This window comes from Lontra canadensis, unplaced genomic scaffold, assembly GCF_010015895.1.
Source record: "Lontra canadensis isolate GAN:19392208 unplaced genomic scaffold, GSC_riverotter_1.0 scaffold94, whole genome shotgun sequence".
Taxonomy (NCBI): Eukaryota; Metazoa; Chordata; class Mammalia; order Carnivora; family Mustelidae; genus Lontra; species Lontra canadensis.
In genome coordinates this window covers 6,530,191-6,549,895 of record NW_022631088.1, presented here as the reverse complement: position 1 = coordinate 6,549,895, position 19,705 = coordinate 6,530,191, and the positions used below count along the sequence as shown (strand labels likewise).

At 55.8% G+C, this 19,705-nt stretch overlaps 1 protein-coding gene across 4 annotated transcripts in view; it reads left to right on the top strand.

Annotated features, from left to right (window-relative positions):
* The first annotated feature begins 15,052 nt into the window (after window positions 1-15,052).
* Window positions 15,053-19,705, top strand: part of ARNT2 (aryl hydrocarbon receptor nuclear translocator 2) — a 141,756-nt gene continuing 137,103 nt past the window's right edge. For 3 of the 4 annotated variants that reach the window (XM_032836799.1, XM_032836803.1, XM_032836802.1), the window contains exon 1: window positions 15,053-15,275. In XM_032836799.1, coding sequence (XP_032692690.1) covers window positions 15,245-15,275 — 31 coding nt within the window. In that variant the 5' untranslated portion in view covers window positions 15,053-15,244. The remainder of the gene's footprint in view (window positions 15,276-19,705) is intronic. The other variant, XM_032836798.1, reaches the window with a different exon arrangement.

Genomic DNA, 19,705 nt, shown 5'->3' with positions numbered 1-19,705 from the left:
TCTCTCACAGGGAGCCCTCGCCTCGGGGCTGTGGGGCAGACGGTGTTTCCTCCAAGACGCTCTTGCTCGGCAGCACCTGCAGAGTACAATGGGGTGGGCAGGGGCTCGGCCGTTTAGCTGACGTGTGGGTTGGACCTTTCAGGCCATTGGGATTTCAAGCTGCTGGAGCCGAGGGGCTTGGCAGCCAGAGGCGTGCGGCTGAAGGGTTAGCAGTGGGCTAGTGAGGGTTTGGGGGATGCCCGGATGTGGGGCGTTACCGGTCCCTGTGGTGTAGGTACATTGTAGGCACTTTCATGCTCCAGCTGTGCTACCTCAGCAGCCTTCCATCCCCCAGATCCGAAGGGCAGTAACAAAACCCTTCCTCTGGTTTTGGGAGTGTAAGCACCTACCACATCAAGTCCCGGGAGCGGAGTGGACGCCCCGTACACGTGTACGCTTGTTCTCGGGCTCTCCCCAGAATGCCCCAGCAAGCAGTATAATTCCTCCCAACGAACGCCCTGTGGGAAGCTTCGGTCAGAGCCGGCGTATGTCCTCCGCGTCCGGCATCCGTGTTTTAGAACCTATTTTAGATTGTGCTGGGAAAGTTACGTTTTCCGTCCGCGTTTGCCCTGAAAGGAAAGCACAGGGAGCTTGTGCTGTGCCCCACTCAGGGTGCATGGGAATCTGGTCTCTTCTCATTGACAGGTATGGTCTCTCATTCCACAGCAATGATGGTAAGGATTTTTAAATCATCAATTGTCACTCATCGAAGATTGCCACGCTCTTGTCCTTTGCTTGGCAGACAGTGCTGGGAATCCCCCGAAACCTAAAATAATGGGAAAGCAGACCCCGTCCCATCTTTCGATGCTGTTTCAGAGAACAGTGTTTTCTTCCGTAGCAGGCACGTGCCCTCCGCAGACAACCTGGGCAGCATCAGACACATCAAACCTCCAAGTATACGGACCCCAAAACTGCCCATTTGGCAGGCATGGGTGGGGCTGAGAAGCGGACTCCCCACCGCCACCCGCCACTGACATCCGGGTTGTAGCGAGGAGCTGGCAGGACTCCTGTCTCCCAGAACCCTCTGCCGGCTGGGGTCCACGGGCACGTGAACGCTGAATCACACGGCAGAGCAGGAGGGACGCCACCGAGCGTAAAAGACGAGCTTGGGCAATGCCAGGAGAAGAGCCAGGCTCGGCATGGCACCGTCGGGTCCCAGCACCCACATCTGATTTTGTGACACAGGCATAGCTCTCGCACGAAGCAGTCCAGACTTCTGTGGAGTGTGTACGTGTCATAGTCACACTGTTGGGCTGCGGGAAGGGGGGACAACAGAAAGGAAACTGAAAATGAGTTCAGGCCTAGCAGTGGACGTGGCTTGGGAGGCTTCTAGAGCACCTGGGGGAGCACGTGGGGAGCCCAGAGCCCCCTGCCCTCAGCCCCCCAAACAGCTCTCCCCAACCTCCCTCCCAGTGTGGCTGCTTCTCTCCTTTCTCCCGTCCACCTTCCCAGGCACAGGCGGGGGACAGCTGCCCCACAGCGGTTAAGGGTCTTCCTGAATGGAAACCACGGTAGCAACCTAGCGGAGCTTCTAGAACAACAGGGCAGGGACTGGGCCCTCAGCCGGCGAGCAGTGTCCTCGGCGAAGGGGAGTCGCTGGGTAACCACTAGGCTGGGACACGAGCGGGGATGCGGCCTTTGCCCTGAGGAAGCTAACCGTCCAGCGAGAGGCACACACGTTGCACGGACAGTGGTGGAAACGTAAAAACGTAACCCGCATGGCGAGGGCGGTGTAGACCAAGTGTGGCGGGGAGTCCTGCCCGGAGAAGGTGTGACAGCCGGTCGGGAAGGGAGAGGAGACATGGAAATACGGCGGGAACTGAAGGGACGCTTCAGCCACTAGGGACTAAAAGGAAGGCGCACCAGAGGGGAAGGGGAAGGCTCGGGGTCATCACAGCAAACTTGGGTCCCAAAACAGGATGGGGGGGCAGGGATGACCGGAGACAGGCAGCTCAGAACATGCTTTGAGAATGACCGCTTCGGAGGTTCTATGCCTGTGATGGGTGCAACCTCCAAACGGGCCGGCCGGGAGGAGCTCCTTGGGGCCCCCGGGGACAGTCCTGACCCCGTTCTGGCTACGCCTCTGCCCGCTTTAGGCCTTCTGCATCCGAGCCCTTGAAATCGGCCAGGTTCCCCGTTTTCGTTTGCAAAACTCCTAAGAGAAGCGTGATCGCTTTGGCAGCTGTGTGGAAAGCAAAAGAGCATCTACGTTTCACGCAGGAGGTCAAAAAGGAGCCGGCGTGTCGGAAAACACGCGCTCCCACTTTTGGCTCCTTTAATTGCGAAGACAAAGCAGCGGTCTTTGATGTCAACGACGCTAGTGTCACGAATGGGAATCAGCTACAGTAAGTGCGTCCGACAGCGTCTACGCCAGACTTTTTTTTTTTTTTTGGTCTGATTATAAAGCAGGGGCTGGAGTCATTTGCATCGATGTGTCCCGTTTCCTATTGTCAAGCGCCCTGTCTGTCCTTGATGTGTTATGTTAATGTGCTAATTAAGCGTGATCGGACGCTCTGCTTTCAGCAAAGGAAGACTGTAGTCCTGGACTGCGCTTTCCTTGAACGTGCTCTGGGACGAAGGGGAAAACGCCCTGTGGGAGCCGGAAACGTTATCCCCGGGGGGCTGAGCGGGCTCGGGTACAATTTAGTGGGAACAACCCATCCTATTTATGAGGCATTGGAAGCAAATAAAGGAGGATTCACAGGGTGCAGGGTGCCCGGCCCGGCCCACTGGCGCCACGGCCACGGCGGCCCTGCTGGTACGGGGGTCTCGGTGTTAGGGGTGCGCTGCGGGGAGGAAGAGCACCTTTAGGTTGCCCCCAACGCCACGTTTGACTCGAAGTTATATCCTGTTCTCTTTATTCCCTGACCCGACTTACGCAGAGGTTTCCATCGTCCTGCCTGTCATAACCCCTTCTGAGGTCACTGTGCGGCTCCAGAAGGCCCGGGCTTTGTCAGAGATAACGGGTGTTTCCTAGAGGAGACGGACGCGTCTGCTGTTCCAGTTTGCAAATGGCCCCAAAGTTGGAAACGTTCAGAGCCCTTCTTCTGAATGATGTTCAACTCAGACTTGTCAACGCCCCTGTGTTTCCTTGTGGTATCGTCCCCTGGGCCATCAAGATGCTGGAAAGGGCGAGTATTTCTTACAAGAGCGTTCACTGTTGTCTTCAGGACACTCTGCAAGTCTCGATGCTGTACTTTCTGGCTCTTCCTAGAAAGGACCAACAAAAGGTTTTTTGTCCAAGTTTCGCATGGAAGGGAATTCCCACGGCATCTATGTGACAATGGTTGTGAAGCCCAGTGACTCTAAGGCAAGCCCTGTTTCAGGAAGTATGCATCCAGAACCCATGAAGTACCGCTCTAGAAATTTCCTCCCCAGGCTGTTCTGAGAAGACCAGCAGCGGAATCTCGGAATGGCGCCCGAGCCCAGGCAAAATCCGCCCGTGGATGTCCTACCAGCAGTTGCATTCATTATCACCCAAACGAGGAAGCAACCCAGACGTCCTTCTGCAGGTGAGGGGATAAACGCACTGTGGTCCATCCCGACAACGGGATTACCATTCAGCACTAAAAACAAGTGAGCGATCTGGCCATGCGAAGACTGGATGGACCTCACGTAGAGAAGCCAGTCTGAAAAGGTCACCTACTGTAGGATTCCGACGTGTTGACCTTCTGCAGAAGGCAAAGACATGGAAGCAGTAGAAAGATGAGGGCTTGCCAGGGGTTCAGAGCAGGGCAGAGATGGGCAGGTGAGAATGGGGTATCTTGAGGGCAGTGAAACGATTTGTATACCATGGTGGGTAAGAGCCATTAAACATTTGTCAAAACCCATAGAACGTACAACACCAAAAGTGAACCCAGGTGTAAACTATGGACTTGGAGTGATTATAATGTGTCAATGTCACCCATTCATCGATGGAACAAATGTCCCACTGTCGTGCAGGACGTTGGTAGAGAGGGAGATGGTGCATGTGGGTGCAGGGGACATTTGGGATTTTTCTGTGACCCTTAAAGTCTTCTACAAAAATAAAGTGGTCTAAAGGGAAAAGTAGCAACATTTCTAGATTAAAGAAGACTAGAGACATGACTATGTATAATTTTAGATCAGGCTCTTGAACCAGAATTCCTTTTTTCCATAAAGAACATTTTTTGGATAATTGGGAAAAATGAACAATATTTGGAGCTTAGATAATTACATTGCATCCTGATCACTTCTTTTTTTGATAATTTCTTGATTGTAATTGTGATACTGTGGTGACGTAAAAGTGAGCCCTTGTTCTTAGGAAACGCACACTGAAGTGTGGGGCAGAAAGGGCTATGATGTCTCTGATATTCTCAGATGTTCAGAGAAAAGATAACATGAAGATCTATGGAGAGGAAGCAATAAAGCAAGTGTTGTAAAATGTTAACAGTTGGGTTGAAATATGTATGATCATTCTTTCTACTATTTTTACAACGTTACTGGGAGTCTGAAATTATTTTGAAATAGAAAAGTACAAAAAGTTGGGAAAGTAAACCACTTTAAATGAACTAAAAGGGATCTAAGAAGTATTAAACTCATTTTGAAGAGGTCCTACGTTCTAGCTCTCCCCTGTCCCTGCATCTCTGTGTTTGGGGACTCAGCCACCACCAAGAGAAGACCTCCTCACCCTGTCGCTGATGCTACAAACAGGATGTCCAGGCACAGACCTCTGGAAACACAACTTTATGCTTTAGAGAAGTTAGGTCAGTTTGCTTCTGAACATCCAGCACAGCTGGGGGACCCGTCTGGACAACCAAAACCACCAGCAGCACCAGGGACAACACGCTCATCACAGGGTATGCTCACCAGGTGACCAGCGGGACCAGGCGACCAGCCCTCGGAGCACTCAGCCTCCAGGCTCCCGCCACCAGGGGGGACTGACCTCACCCCGGGCCCGAGAACCATCCCACCTTCTCACACTCGCTCACGCTACTTGTTTCCACAGTTTCTAGCCTCCTACATCGTATTTCAAGTTACCTCATGAAGTTAATCCAGGAAGCTACATTTCAAGTGTGCGTGTTAAAATGAAATAGCGTCTATCAGTGGGCTGGCTTTTTTTTTTTTTTTTTTGCATTAATTAATACTCGGAGATTGAGGGAGCAAACACTTTGGACACAGACCAGTCTGGGTTCATATACTTAGCTCTGGAACTCCATCGCTCTGTGACCTTGGGCAAGTCATTCAACCTCTCTGAATATCACTCACCAGACCTGTGAAATGAGAAAGAGAATAAATGAATTAAAGAGTTACAAAGGGTGGGACTCCTGGGTGACTCAGTTGGTTCAGCGTCTGATTTTTCATTTCAGATCAGGTCCTGATCTCAGGGTTGTGGGGTTGAACCCTGAGTCGGGGTCTGTGCTCGGCACAAAGTCTGCTTGTCCCTCTCCCTCTGCTCCTCCCTCTGCTCCTCCCCCTGCTCGTCTCTGTCTCTTAAATAAATAAATAGAGTAAAATAAAATAAAATATTTTTTAAAAGTTACAAAGGGTTAAATAAAATACATACAAAAATAATTTTGAATCTTTTAGGCATTTTCTATAGATATACGTATGGATACAAGCCTTCATATTCACATAATTACAAATGTGATATAGTCGTTATTTAGATCATTTTGATTAAAGTAGGAAACCAGCAAGACCACAGTGCCCTCCAGGGCAGCCACGAGGTTCTCAGCATCAGCCTGGGGCGTGGCCTTCATGCATGGTCTGGAACATTCATTTTTTTTTTTTTTTTAAACGCAAGTACACTTATCAGACCTTGAGAGACAGACTGAACTGACCAAATGCCAATTTATTTTTAATGGAAACGAAAATAGAAAGTACAACAGCTCCTGTGGGCCAACAAGCTCATGACCTCCTCACAGCAAACCTCCTTCAGTAACCGGATTATACCAGGGAAGGAGAGGGGGGCGTGTGGAGTGACGGGAGGTGGCCTCGTGGCCAGTGTCACTAAGTCACGATAGACAAATGCATCCCCCGCCGAGGGGAGGAGCCAGCCACGTGGACGGGTTCCACGGGAGCCGTGGACACACGTTGCTTCCTTGACACAGACCACGGCTTCCTGTCCACAAAGGAGTCATTGACTATATTCGTTTTCTGTTCGGTTTTCTGTTTTGACTGTTAGTTGTAACTTCCCTTCCTCCTCCTCCACCCTCCTCCTCTTTCTTCAAATATATATTGATCTTCAGGGCAATACTCAGATTCTCGGTTCTGGGTCTTTCTGCTTGTGAGTGAAGAAAGAGCTTTCGAGTCGACATCGGCCTCGGACGATTCTGTCGGTTTTGGGTTGGTTTCCCGCCTCCAAGCTGAGCCCTGAGCTCGGTCAACCCAGGGTCCTGACTTCAATTTTTAGTTGCTCAGAAACAGCTACGCCGACCCAGCGAAGGGCTCTTCTCTGTGGGCACCGAGAGAGTCACAAGGGAATCTCCCAGCGAGGAACACACCCATCCTCAGGAAAAAAGAGACCGTGAGGGTTTCAAGACACCTTCTACCAATAGCGTCTGGGATGCGTCACCCCCGGCCAGGCGGCTGGGGTCCCGTGGGTGGGCTCCCCATCTGAGCAAATCCTTGTGAGGTGTGTGAACAAAGCAAGTCCCGGGGGCTGTGGGGGCGGTCAGGCAGATGGTTCTCACAGCAAACATTTTCATTATTAAATTAAATCTATTAACGATTAAATAATAAAAGTTATGATTACTTTGAATATTATTACTTTTCTCTTCGAGGTTCATAAAGCCAAAGATGATTTGGTCAATGAACCTTCTGCTTAAGTCACAATTTTATTTATTTATTTATTTATCTATTTATAGATTTTATTTATTTATTTGACAGACAGAGATCACAAGTAGGCAGAGAGGCAGGCAGAGAGAGAGGAGGAAGCAGGCTGCCTGCTGAGCAGAGAGCCCGATGTGGGGCTCGATCCCAGGACCCGTAGATCATGACCTGAGCTGAAGGCAGAGGCTTTAACTCACGGAGCCCCCCAGGTGCTCCAAGTCACAAGCTTAGAAGCTTGAGGGATGACATAGAGCACACGTGAAGATCTGTGCTTTCTCCCGAGCATTTTCTCGCTCGTCTCCCCTCAGTGATGCAGTCAGTTATAGCTCACCGAACGATGACGGGAATGAGGGAATGGCCCCATCCTGGCCACCCCTCTTCCCCAACCGGCAGTGATTTTTCTATATAACGGGGAATTTGCTTTATAATCATACGTTAAGCTCAAGGAGCCTAGGCGTAGGGAAGGGTACCACGGCCAGCCTCACCACCGTCTTGTCGAGATCGCAGGGGCAGAGAGCAGAGCCTACAGCCCGGTGGGTCAGGAAGGAAAGGCGGGTCCCCCCTTTCCATCCTCTCAGGGAGCTGGTGACCGTAAACTAGTTGGCCAAGGGAGGGATTTCCCCTCTCTCTGGGAGCTCGAGCAAACCAGGGCTCTGGACTTTAAGAAGCAGGGGAGGCTAGAGCACATGGGGTGGGTGAGGGGTGTGGGCACGGGGGCAGGCAGGCCGGTGGCACCAACACACCCCTGTTCTGTGGTTTGGCTCAGTGTTCTGATGACTGCAAGTGGGTTTTGAGTGCAAGAGGCAGATGGGTCAGCAGCGCATAGAATGGCCAGTTTCTGGGGCTGTCAGCACCTGGCCTCACAGCTGGAGACCCCGGAGGGTTCTGGTCCCGTTCACAGATGGTGAGAAGAAGAGAAACCGCCCTTTGTGGGTGAGAACAGAGGCCTGCCCTCCGGTTGGCCCAAGATGGCAGCCTGCTGTGGGCAACAGTGCCCAGAAGAGCAGATCCTCCTAATGGGACCCCCAGGAGACTCAGGTGCTGACCAGAAGAGAGTTCTGGATCGGCTGTCATGAGGAGGTGGCAGGCTGCAGTGGTGAGGTCCGTGGGACATTCAGATCCCTGGAGAACCCCAGGAGGCACTGGGGGGCTGGAAACCCTATGAAAGACTAGACCCTGGCTAATGGGGAGAGGCGGTGTTCATGTCATCCTCTGAGACACAGCAATGGAACCATGGAAACTGACCTGCCTTCCCAGCAACCCCCACCTCACCAGGGATGCTGACGGCACGGCCCAGAGCTGGTCCCTCTCTAACTTCTGTCCCCTGATGGAGATGGCAAGCAGGGACAACTGGCGAGTTTCTAAGGTTCGCCTCTAACTTACGTTTGAGATGGTTTTTTTTTAACATTCAATTCTAAAGTCCCAAGACTGTGTTTAAAATAGGGAGATATTCAGAAGACCAGAATCTCAGCCCTCCAGGAGTTCGACTCCGTGGGCTCAAACTAAACGTTCTTCAACAGAAAGGCGCTCATCTCCCCTGTCAGTGTGACCTGCGGGGAGGAAGCCCTCGTCACCCGTCCGGTGTGTGGCCACACGCGGGCTAATGACGGAGCCGCCGCAGACCAGCTGTCTGGATAACGAGCTGGGTCTGCGCATGCGCTCTCGGAGCGCCATGGGGCACCAGCGGAGTCCTGAGGTCACCGCAGACAGTAATCGTTAACAGCCCCGTTACTCGCGCGGCATTTTTAAGCAGTAACGACTCTTTACAAACAACATGAGCCCAAAGGCATGTCTTTTAGAATCACCCTCTAAGACGGTCAGACAATCTTACTACGCTGGACAAAAAAATTGCCATCGGTGAGGGTGGTTTCCAAAATGGACTAATAAAACGGGAATGCGGCTACCTACGAAATCGGAGTGAACGCACACGGCGGCATTTCGCCACGAACAAGGCCAACTCAAAAATGCCCAAGCCAGGAAGCCACGGTGCGAGGCGACTGGAAGTCCTAGAGAGCTGAGCGTCGGGGAGGGGGGATGGGGTCGCCACCAGAGACAGAGCCACGGAGCTCCCCCTCACGCACCTGGGGAGCAGGAGGACTGCCCCAGAGGAGGGCGCCGAGCTCAGAGTGCCCCTTACTCATGCTCCTTCCCTCTTGTTCCCCAAGAGAGACTGATGCAGCTTTTACTATAACACGATCCAGATTATAGCAGGAAAGACGATGAAAGCCCAGCCAGGAGGCGTTGTGAGGGACGTGCTGGGACGCGCCCTTGGCAGTGTTCACCGTGTGTCCTACCGCGGAGGACACGGGCCAGAGGCGCGGTGGGCCCTGCGAGCACTGTGGTCCGGTAAGACGGTCACCTTCCCCGCATCCCGCCCCCCACTCACTCCATCATACTAGAGTATCTCCTATGGCTCAGGATAGGAGCTGGGGACCAGGGAAGAGACAAAAATATGAAAGCCCAAGCTCACAACTTCATGAAATACGTGTAAACAAGAAACGGATCCCAGCACAGTGGGCACGTGGCAGAGTAAGGGGACAGCTGGGACACGGAGCCCCTTCATGGGGGAAGCTCCCCAGTTTCCGCCGGAAGAGAGGAGGCGATTGGCAACGGACGGTTCCCGAGGAAGCAGAAGCCCACTGGGAGAAGGGCGTCTTGGGAAAGGAGGTACCGCGGTGTGCCTCGTGTGTCGGAGACAACAGGAGCTGGACTTTATCGGAGCGCCATGGCTGGTGGGGAGGGCGGGGGCTGATGGGTGGGTACGTGGCGCTCCTTTCCAAAGACCCGCCCTTGGACTAACTCACAGATGCTTCTTTTTATTACTCATAAACATTTCTGACTTCTTGCTAAGTCAGTCTCTGCATTTATCTCAGATCATTTTTTTCCCTCGTCGTAGTGGCCATCTGTGGAAACAGCCTTAGGTTAAATAGAGACATTGTCCCTATTCTCTGGAGCCATGGGCTCCCACCGGGAGGCGCTTTCTTCTCATATGACTGGGTCTCCCATCCCAAGAGGGGACATGGTCACTGACCCGTGGGATGGTTGATCCCAGAGGTGGGCATCGAAGCCAGGGCGGCCCCAGCCTTGAACTCTACTGCAGGAAGAGACAGAGTCCCTCTCCACGCGTGGGAGCCAGAGACTGTGCCGACTCTCTTTGTCCGGAGCTGGGTCTTCCCCACGTGGAGGAAGGTGGGAGTAGCAAGGAGGAGAGAAGACAGGCACAGTGAGCCCTGGCGACGCTCAGAGGCACGGTTCGGTTCCCCTGAAGTGTGACTGTGTTTGCGTCCTTCACTCTTCCTTTGGAGTCTTCCGTGGGCACCGCGTGGAGCTGCGGAGTTCTCAGGTGCAAAGCGGTAAGTCCTTACTGACAGACTCCGCCATTTTAACCAGAATGGGGCTCACTCGTTTTCATCGATTCCTGTTTAATAAAATATTTGCGGCTGTGACTGTTTCTCTGGGGATAGCTTCTGATGTGCAGTCGTCTTGACGCTATTTTCCCAACTGTCAGTCGCTGGGGGTTTGGATTCCCTTTTTCTCCCCCAAATGTGCCCCCTTTCATCCTTGGCTACTGAACCTTCCTTCTTTGATAACAACCAGTATCAGCAAATACATTTTGCCAACCACATGCAAAATCGTGTTCGAAGCCTTTCTCGAATGTTAGCTCCCTTAGTTCTCACAAAACCCCTGTGGGGTGAGTACTGTTTTCTCCCTGTTTCAAAGACGAGGAAACTGAGGCACAGAGATGGAGCCACGCGGCAGGTGAACACAGTGTTTGCACACGGGCCGTGTGGCTCCCGAGGCCACGATCTGAGAGTGCGGTTTACAGAGCTCCACGCGGTCGAGAAGGCCACTGGCATGCCGCCGGCGACTGAGAAAGCCTGAGACCCCGCCAAGGATGGGGACAGGCACCTGCCGCGCCCATGCCTGAAGAAGGCCAGGTCGTAGGACACTGGGTTCTTCTAGCCTGAGAGCAGCTCCCGGGGACGGATTCTCCAGGGAGGAAGCTTGTGCCTGTGGGCATTTTCACCGTAGATGTGTGTGTCCATTATGTTCTGGCTTCGGAATGTCCCTTTGTACCACGTGCGGGGGCAGAAATCCACTCATCCCAGACTCCTTGAACCAACTAGACTCTCACCTTGACACAGATGGGATCTCCTGAACAGATGGTGGTCTCCTTCAGACGGAATGCAGGGTCCTTCCGAGGCCTGTATCCCGCCACCCCCTCTTCAAGGTGGTGTCTGGGGAGGGGGGCTGGCGGGGGGCAAGGGCCCTGGGATCCTTGCTCCCCTCCATCCCGAGTGGCTGGGTGGTCACCTGGCCGGTGAACTTGAAGGCAGCTTTGGGAGGCCTGGATTGTCGCTGAGATCTGGGGCCCTGGTTTGGAGGCTTTGTTCGATGAGCCCTGCTCCTTGAGCCACTCGTCCTCCTCCCCTAGGAGCCTGGGAACCTAGACCCAGTAACTCCGGGTCCCCTCACCTGAAGGAATGCAAGGATCCCCAGCATGCGGGACCACGCGGAGGCCACGTGGAGGCTCCACAGAGCCGGGAGCATCACAGGGGCCCCAGCTCTCTGTCTGCATCCCTCAATCCCTCCAGAACCATCCTGCGCGGGCCCCCTCCTGGGCTCTAAATGGGGGGAAGCCCTCAGCTGTTGGCTTTTCCATCAGCTCAATGGAGGTGCCTCTGCTGGGACTCAGGCCAGAAGATGGAAGTCGGAACACGTGGGTCTGACAGCCTGTCCTTCCTCCTTCCTCTCCCCACTTTCCCTGGGGCAGAACCAGAGGCTCTGCCCCTTCCCGTGTGTGTGTGTGTGTGTGTGTGTGTGTGTGTCTATGTCTGTCTGTCTATCTCTCTCTGGGGGGGGGGGGGTTCCTGCCACATGTTCCTTCTTCTCTGCTGGGTTATCCGAGTCACCTTCTAAAGCCTCCTGTGCGTGCAGGACACCAGCATCACCACATTCAAGTCCATGGTCGTTGGCACTCAGCACCGGGGTTCACCTTGCCTGCCGTACCGGTGCCGTAAGGGGCTTCACGAAGCTCTAGGGCAGGGAGCAGGGTGTGTTGGTGACAGAGGACACCTGGGCCACACTCTGTTTCAAAGGCCGTGCTCTAGTCTTTCTCTGTAAACCCGCGGCCCCATCCAGCTCTCAGCTGTCCCTGCCTCTGAGAGTAACGTGGTGACCCACTAGCGGGGGGCTCCACCACCTTTCTGTCTGGAGAAGAGCAACAAGTTGGGAAGAAGGGGGAGCGGTGGGGGGGGGGTTCGGGGCCAAGCAGTGTGCTGCAGAGAGGTGCCTCTGCTCGCAGGTTCAGCAGCCTGGCCGTCTGTCTGTCTGCCCTTCCATGCCGTCTTTTCCGGAGGAAGGTCCTGCTTTCATTTCCAGCCTCTTGCTATCTTAAAGGGAAGAGAAGAGAACAATCCTGGGGTCACCACACATCGTGCGACGGGAGTCCTGTCTCTCGTGTCAGGATTCACAGGGCTGGGACGCAGGGCGAGGCGACCGCTGCTTCCCTCTGCCAGTGTCACCCGCGCGGCGGCTGCCAGCCCAGGGCACTTCTGGGAGAATCACGCTCCCCGTCACGGATCACGTACTGTGGGCCCAGCGGGTCTGCCTTCATTCCTTTTTTTAAAACATGCAAATCTCAGCTTCCAATTCAACAGTCTCCTTCGGAATTTAAAAGAGTTCTAGGTTGTTTAAAGGTTGAGCGGAATTCCTGAGCCTGTTAGCTGGTCACAGTCTACTAGCTCTCATAATTAGCACGAGACCACTGTGCTGTGTAAACGCCACTCAGTATTCAGCAATGACTAACCGCCCCATTTCCGACTGTTTACTCAGGAGCGGGGGGCTTTCCTCCACAATCGATGTTTCTGGGTATTTACCTATTTAACAAGAGGGAAGAAAGGGAGCGGGAGAGACGAGACAGAAGGTAAGGGCCCAGACCCCCCATTCCTCTACCCCTTCAGGACACCTGCCCCGCCCAGCCGTGGTGGGTGAGCCGGTTGGTTCCAAGTCTTGCCAGGCTACCGAGCTGCGCGACCTTGGGATTCTCTCCCCGGAGCCTCTGGTCCCTGATCTGCAAAGGGCGAGGGCTGAGTTGGTCAAGGTCAAAGATCACCCACCTGAGAGGTGCAGGGACTGGAGGAGAAGGTGAAATATCTCCTTCTGTTCACGTCAAAACCATTCTTACTTACAGAAAACCACAGCACGACAGACTCAAAGCAGAGTATGGACGCGTCGCAGCCCCGAGCTGCTAGCCGCATGCCACCTGTCTTTTGCAAAGGACAAAGGCAAAGAGAAGGATTAAAGATATCTGCTAAGTAACCTTTACAAAATGGGCAGCAGGGCTCAGCACAGTATGGAAGTCAAGCTTGTCAACAAATAGGCATGTCCGTGTTAGGTGTGTGTGTGTGTGTGTGTGTGTGCGCGTGTGCGCGCGCGTGTGTGGTGATGCGTTATGTTCCCCCAATTTCCTTTTTCAGGGCAAATATCACAAATACGTTTGTTTGCAGGCGATGTCAAAGGGAGCCACAGGTCACGGCTGACAGGGAACCCCCCCCAACGGCCAGGAGAAAGGCTGACTTCCAAGGGGCGCAGAGGATGGGAGGTGCAGAGCTCGGTGGGAGCAGGGGTGCGGCGAGGCTGGTGCCCTGCACGGTGACGCGCCACCAGACACAGCCACCTGTGGCGAGCAGGGCCGGAAAGGGAACATCTCAGAGGGATTTCCCCTTGTTTGACGTGGTGTGACAAGGTGAACTTGCTCTCGAATCTCCCGCATGGAATCTTGAGTCAGGTGTGTACTGCGCAGCGGGCGCGCGTGGGTATCTGATGGGGCATGTGGAAAGGAAGCTTCTCACTTGGCGTCATGGCGGGGACATTCTACTCCATTCAAGGATGCTGGGGCTGCCAGACGAAGGCCAAGTTGCTCTTTCTCTCATTACCTCCCTGGGCCGGGCCTATCGCGTGGCCAAGTGCGACATGAAATGAAAGATCTTCTCCATCCGCCTCTCCACGCCCTGCTCATTTCATCAAAGCCCAATTTCGTTTTCCCTGATCACTCACTCTGTGGTCTCTCTGCCTGTGTCCCATCAGCCTACCCATCCCCACCCCCCTCCGCAGCAACTGTGTGCGTCCGGAGTAGGACTATCTTCTTGGGGCTCTTCTCCTCCCCAGCCCCAGGCTAGGCCCTGGGAGAACAGAGCCCCCGTGGCTTCCTTTCCACCGTACACCCAGCACCTAGCTGGCACATGGCAGACACTCGATGTCTGCCCAGTCGATAACCAAATGAATATCATTAAGCGCCTGTTAGTCAGCTCAATAGTCACAAATACTCCCCAAAGACAGCGCCTATTTGAAAATACATCCCAGGCACTGTTTTTCTACCCTCCCCCAATGCTTCTTTGGAGGGATGTGAAAGGGTCGGATGCTTCTGCAAACATGTCTACATGAGGAGCCATCTTGCCCTCCTCTGGCTCTCACCTGGGATGGATTCATTCATCCCTGTGAGCTTCGCACCTGGGCACCTGCCTCGCCCACTTTTCTTCCTATGAGCCATGAGCTTTCACAGCCGTCGGAGTGTCTGCTGGAAGAACTGAGGGTTCCCCCAGCTCTCTGCAGGAGATCAAAACATTTTAAAAATCTGTTCAATTCTGTCTTTGGTTGTGTCCCCGCGGCTCTCGCAACAACCTCAGGTCACAGCCAAGGCCAGTCCCTGGGCCAGAGGAGCAGAGCTGAGTGCCCTCAGCGCTAAGTCGTTCGCGATTCCTGGACCGGCTGCCGGGCCCGGGTGTGCACCGAGCGCGCTCCCAAGCTGTCCGGGCCCTGGGAATTTCTGGGCGCCGGGCGCCCACCCCTCGGCCGCGGCTCCCGCCCCGGAGAGCCAGGCGGCACGGCCCCGGCATGCTAAGTGGGCCGCACTGGGCGCCTTTGTTCCCCGCGCCTCTAAGGACCGCTTCCCTCTGCATCTTAATGGGCTTCTCGCCCCACCCGCTCCGCGCCCCGGCCCCGGCCTCCGCGCTGCGTCCCGGGCACCCGAGCGCCGGCCGGCCCGCCCCCCGCCCAAATCCGCGCGGGGCCGGCCCGAGCACCTGCGCCCGCCGCTCCCCCCACCCCCACCTCCACCCCCACCTCCACCCCCCCCCCTACCCCCCACCCCTACCCCCACCCCGGGGGGCCCGCGGCCCGCGGCGCAAGTCTCGCGGTGCTACCGCCCGGCGGGGAGCGGCGGCCCGCGCCCCCCGCCGCGCGACAAAGGCCGGCCCGGGAGGCGGGGGCGGGGCGGGGCGGCGGCGGCGGGGGGAGCGGAGGCAGCGCCCGCCCGCGCCGTCCTTTGTGTGGCGGCGGCGGCGGCGCCTGGGCCCGCCCGCCCTCCGGGGCCCGGCTCCGCGCCGCGCTCCGCCCCGCCCGGCCTCCCGGCAAGATGGCAACCCCGGCGGCGGTCAACCCTCCGGGTGAGTAGCGGCCGCGCCCGCCCGCAGGCCCGGCCGGGGCCCCGCGCGCACCGGGGAGGGTGCCGGGCCGGGGGGTGGGGGGCAGGCGCGCACCGGGGCCCGCGCGTCGCAGCATCAGCACCGGCCCCGCGGGCGGCGGACGCGGGCCTCGCGGCCCCCGGAAGCGCAGCGCCGGCCCGCGACCCCCTCGGCTTCCGAGAACAGCCGCCGGGGCTTCCCCATCGCGCGCCGCCGCCTGTTCGCGCCCCGGGCTCCGCGGCGTCTCCAGCGGCGGTCGGGGCGGCGGGAGGGCACCGCGCGGGCGCGGGGAAAAGTTTGGAGCCGGGATTCAACAGGGTGGCCCGGGGTGGAAGTCGCGCCTTCCCCCGCGCGGCCCGCCCCCGGGCGCCGGTCCCCTGAGCCCCCCTGCCCTCGCGCCGCGCCCTGGTCCTCGGTGGGCACCGGCGCCCGGTCCGCAGCCCCGCGGCGGCCGGAGCAGCCCCGCCGCGTCCGGCTCGTGCCCGCTGCCTCCGCGGGCGGGTCCGCCCTCAGGGTGCGGTCCGCGACCCCCGTGCGCGCCGGGCAGATCTGGGACGGGTGACTGCGTCATGACGAGTGGGCAAGTGTACCTGCTCGGGAAGGGGAGCAGGGAGTTCTGTTTCCGGCGGTGAGGAGGCCTCCCTGAGGGGCGCCCCAGAAAGGGAAGGAGGGACACCCCGGCTGGCGGCTGTCAAATTTTGGGTGCTGCGTGCTGAGAGCTACCATCCCGCCTTGGTGCTCACTAAGCCCCTGAGGAGGATGCTGGCGGCAGTCAGACCAGGCCAGCCGTGCAGGAATTCCCAGTGCGGAAAGGTACGAGTGTTAGAGATTCAGGTTGGGGGTGGGGTGCCTAGTAAAGAAAAAAGTACGGGTCACCAGAGTTAGGAGTAAAGGGTCCCCTCCATCTTTGGCCGGGGAAAGCTTCTGGAGATGAGACGTTTCCCAGCTCACCTTGGTGGGACTGGAGGGTTTGCATGTGCAGAGCTGGGGGCCGACGGTCCTTGCAGGTGGAGGGAACAGCTTGAGGGTCAGACGCACACTGGGTAGGTTTCAGTGAGTACGCAGGGCGTTGGGGTTACAGGAGGGAGCAGTGGGATTTCATTGACTTGTTTGTCTTTGAAGGACACTTTGAGGAGTCTGGACCCCCCCCCCCATCCTGCAACACACACATTAAGGAGTCCTCAGTGGTATTGAACGAGGAAGTCGCATGATCACTTCTTCAGGAAGGCGGACTTCTAGATAACATCGGAAGGCGCGAGCCTGGAGGCAGGGAGGCTGGTTGAAATGAGGCCCATGGTCAGGGGGAGGGTGGTGAGATGTCCAGGATCCAGCTCTGGATAGAGAGGAACAGCGCCCTTGGGCAGGTGGTGGCAGGGCTGGACTTGGCACAGCTCAGATGTGGGTAAGGGTAAAGGGAGGCCCTGGAGACACAGAGGTGGGGAGTCGGAGGTGTTCCAAGGAAGAGGCTCCGTGAGAGACACAGGGAGTCTTGGCTCTCAGATCGGGAGCTGGTGGTCCAGAACGGCAAGCGGAGTGTGGCCCGTGTGGACACAGCTGCTCCGGTTGGCTGGTTCCTGGAGTCTGTGGTTTCAAACTGGTCGGCTGCTGGAAAATCAATAGCAAACCGATGGACTTCAGTGTTATGACATTAAAAAAAAAAGCGAAGGCAGTTAAACGAAGGTACTGTAGAGGCTTAACGTTGGAAAGAGGAGCAAAGTCAGAGCAGGCATATACCCAGCATATCCACACGCGGAACCCCTTACAGCACACTTGGAAGGGGGTCCGACCCAGACACTGTTCCAGAGCCGCCTGGACTCAGTCAGGGCAGCTGCCTGGCTTGGCGGGGCCGGGCACCCGAATGCCCGTGCCTGGGCCGGGGGGGAGACTCTCCTGCCGCAGGTGTGGGTCATCTTGGGTGGGAGCCCGAGGGGAGACTGCAGATTGGACTGACTGTAGAGGCAGGGCCCCCACGCCTGTCACCCCAGCCCACTGCCCCATATGCTTCTTTGAACACCGCCCCCTCTCCCTGCCTCTCCCCTCTCCCGGGATATTGTTGCTTTGCAAAGGGTAAGAGCTTGGTAAACACAGGCAAATGCCCTGAAATTTATTTGTGCTGCTCCTTTGTGCCCAGGGTCCAAAGGCCACAGCCTGTCGCCTCTGCCCCCGTGCCCACTGGTTCCATTTTCCCAGCCCGGGGCTGCCCGCCAGCAGGCCCCTGTGCAGGTAGCTGTCTCCGTAAGGCATGGGGAGGGCACTCTGCATCGGTGATGCGGGACGGAGCTGGAGTCTTCCCATTCTCCGGGAGTTCAGGTGATAGGACCCCCATTTAAACCTCTGATTTGCCGCTCACAGATCTCCTGTTTGGGTTTCAGGTCCGGATTCTAGCAGCTCCTTGGGGGAGCTGTGGTCTCTGAAGAGAGAAAGGCTGGGCTCCCCCAAGTTGTCCTGGCTTGTGCCCCCCAGTCTGGGTGTCTAGTTGTGCCTGACCCCTCCCTGCTCCAGGCCCTATACGGCTTGCTGATTCTCCCTGTTCTCTCTGGCCGGGGTCGACCTCTGTGCCCTAGACCAGGGGATGGTGTTCTAGAATCTTCTGTTGCATTTGTGCATTGTTTGTTTCACTCCCTTTTTGGGTGATATTTAAGCATTTCTGATTTATATGGAATAGGAAAGAGTTGGATTAGGTTCACGCATGGAAGGTTATCCTTAACCGAAACAGCACAGGGGACAAGGGGGCTGCCTTTCCGGTGCCTGCACTCCACCGTCATCTTTTGTAATGGAAGCAGGAGGGTCTCAGGTACGGTGAGACCCGCGAGCATCGGGAATTAGGCACCATCAGGACACTCCCTGCAATGAGTGTTTACAGAGGAGTTAAGGAGGCTTGCTTGCACACGGTAAAGGAATCAAAAGGTATGATTTCAGAGACAGAATTTCTACTTTTTTCCTGAAATCAATGACTAGACTTCTTTTCTCTCCATGTTTCTGGTCTTTGGAATTGAGTGTATGGTACGGGAAGGTCGTCCTCGGGGCAAACAGCTGTAGGCAGAGGGACGTTTGGGTCGGTTCAACAGAGGCGTCGGACACTTTGGACGCACTAAGCACTGCTCCGGGTTTGGGCCAGGGTGAAGGTAAGGAAGGATGCTCTTGGACCTCAGAGAGTTCCGAGGCTAACGGGAGGCACGAGGAAACTGACTTCATAACAAACAGTAGCATGAAGTGTGTGCTGGACCGGTGTGCTGCGTGATGCTGGGAACTCACACAAAGCCTGTGGGCACTATAGCTTCTGAAACCGGGAGTTTAGAGCGGAGAGAGCTTGTCCTACGGAGAACGTAGGGTCATTCTGGGCTCGGGTTATATGGGCAGATGGGGGAAGGCACGGGCTGTCCTCCGGTGGCTGTCCTCGCAGTGCTCCTAGGGACCCAGAGGGACGCCCAGGGATGTGGTGGACTCAGAGCTCCGGGGGATGCCCATGGAGCTTGTGGGGGCCCGTGGCCCTGCCCGCCCCCCTGCCCCAGGGCGGAGGAGCGCCCAACCCAGCAGACCCCGGAAGCCCAATTTCTTTACATATTGCATTTCATGGAACTCACGGGCCCATCAGTTACGAGACACATCGCTGTTGTAGGAACCCCGGAGGGAAAGCTCTGCAGTTCAGCCCAGACTCTCTGTCAGTTATGTAAGGTGCATCCATCTCAGTTTGGTTTAAAAATGTGCATTTAGAAAAAGTCAAGTACTGTGCATTAAGAAAAAAGTTCATTTTGCTGCTGGACCATCCACATGTGAAACCTGTGGTCGTCTTCTTTTTTTAAAAATGTATTTAAATTCAATTAATTAACATACAGTGTTGGTCTGCTTTTCAGTAAAGAATCTTTTTAAGGTTGATCTTGTAGCCATGTACCATGAGCCTGGTGATGCACTGGCAGCCCGTTGGCTTCTGCCCCGTGAAAGGAGTGATATCTGAGAAAGAGGCCGGTCGGTCCCTCAGCCAGTATTTACTGAGCAACTACTATGTGCCAGGTACTGAGAGCTCAGTCGTGGGTGGTCAGCAGTGTGAAACCAGGACCGCCATGGCCGCTGAGCTCCTTGCTGCCCGTGGGCACACGCAGCCGTAAAGAATCCCACAGATGTGTTAGTTATAAGATTGTTAACAGCATGAAGAAATGAAGGAGGTTTGAGGCTTGCCCCTTGGAGGGAAACCTTTTTTAAAATTCTTTATTAGCGTTTGATTGTATTGCTTTCCCGTTTGGATCGCCCCACAGAGAGCAAACTTCCTATCGATCACCAGGTTTCGAATCAGAGTGCTCTGATATGACAGTTTCTACAAAACAAGCTGAAGGACATTCTATCCTGGGTCCCTAGGTGGTCATGGTTTTTAAGAGTTGGGAGCATTCATCGAGGTGTCCTGGTGTTTGCTGGTT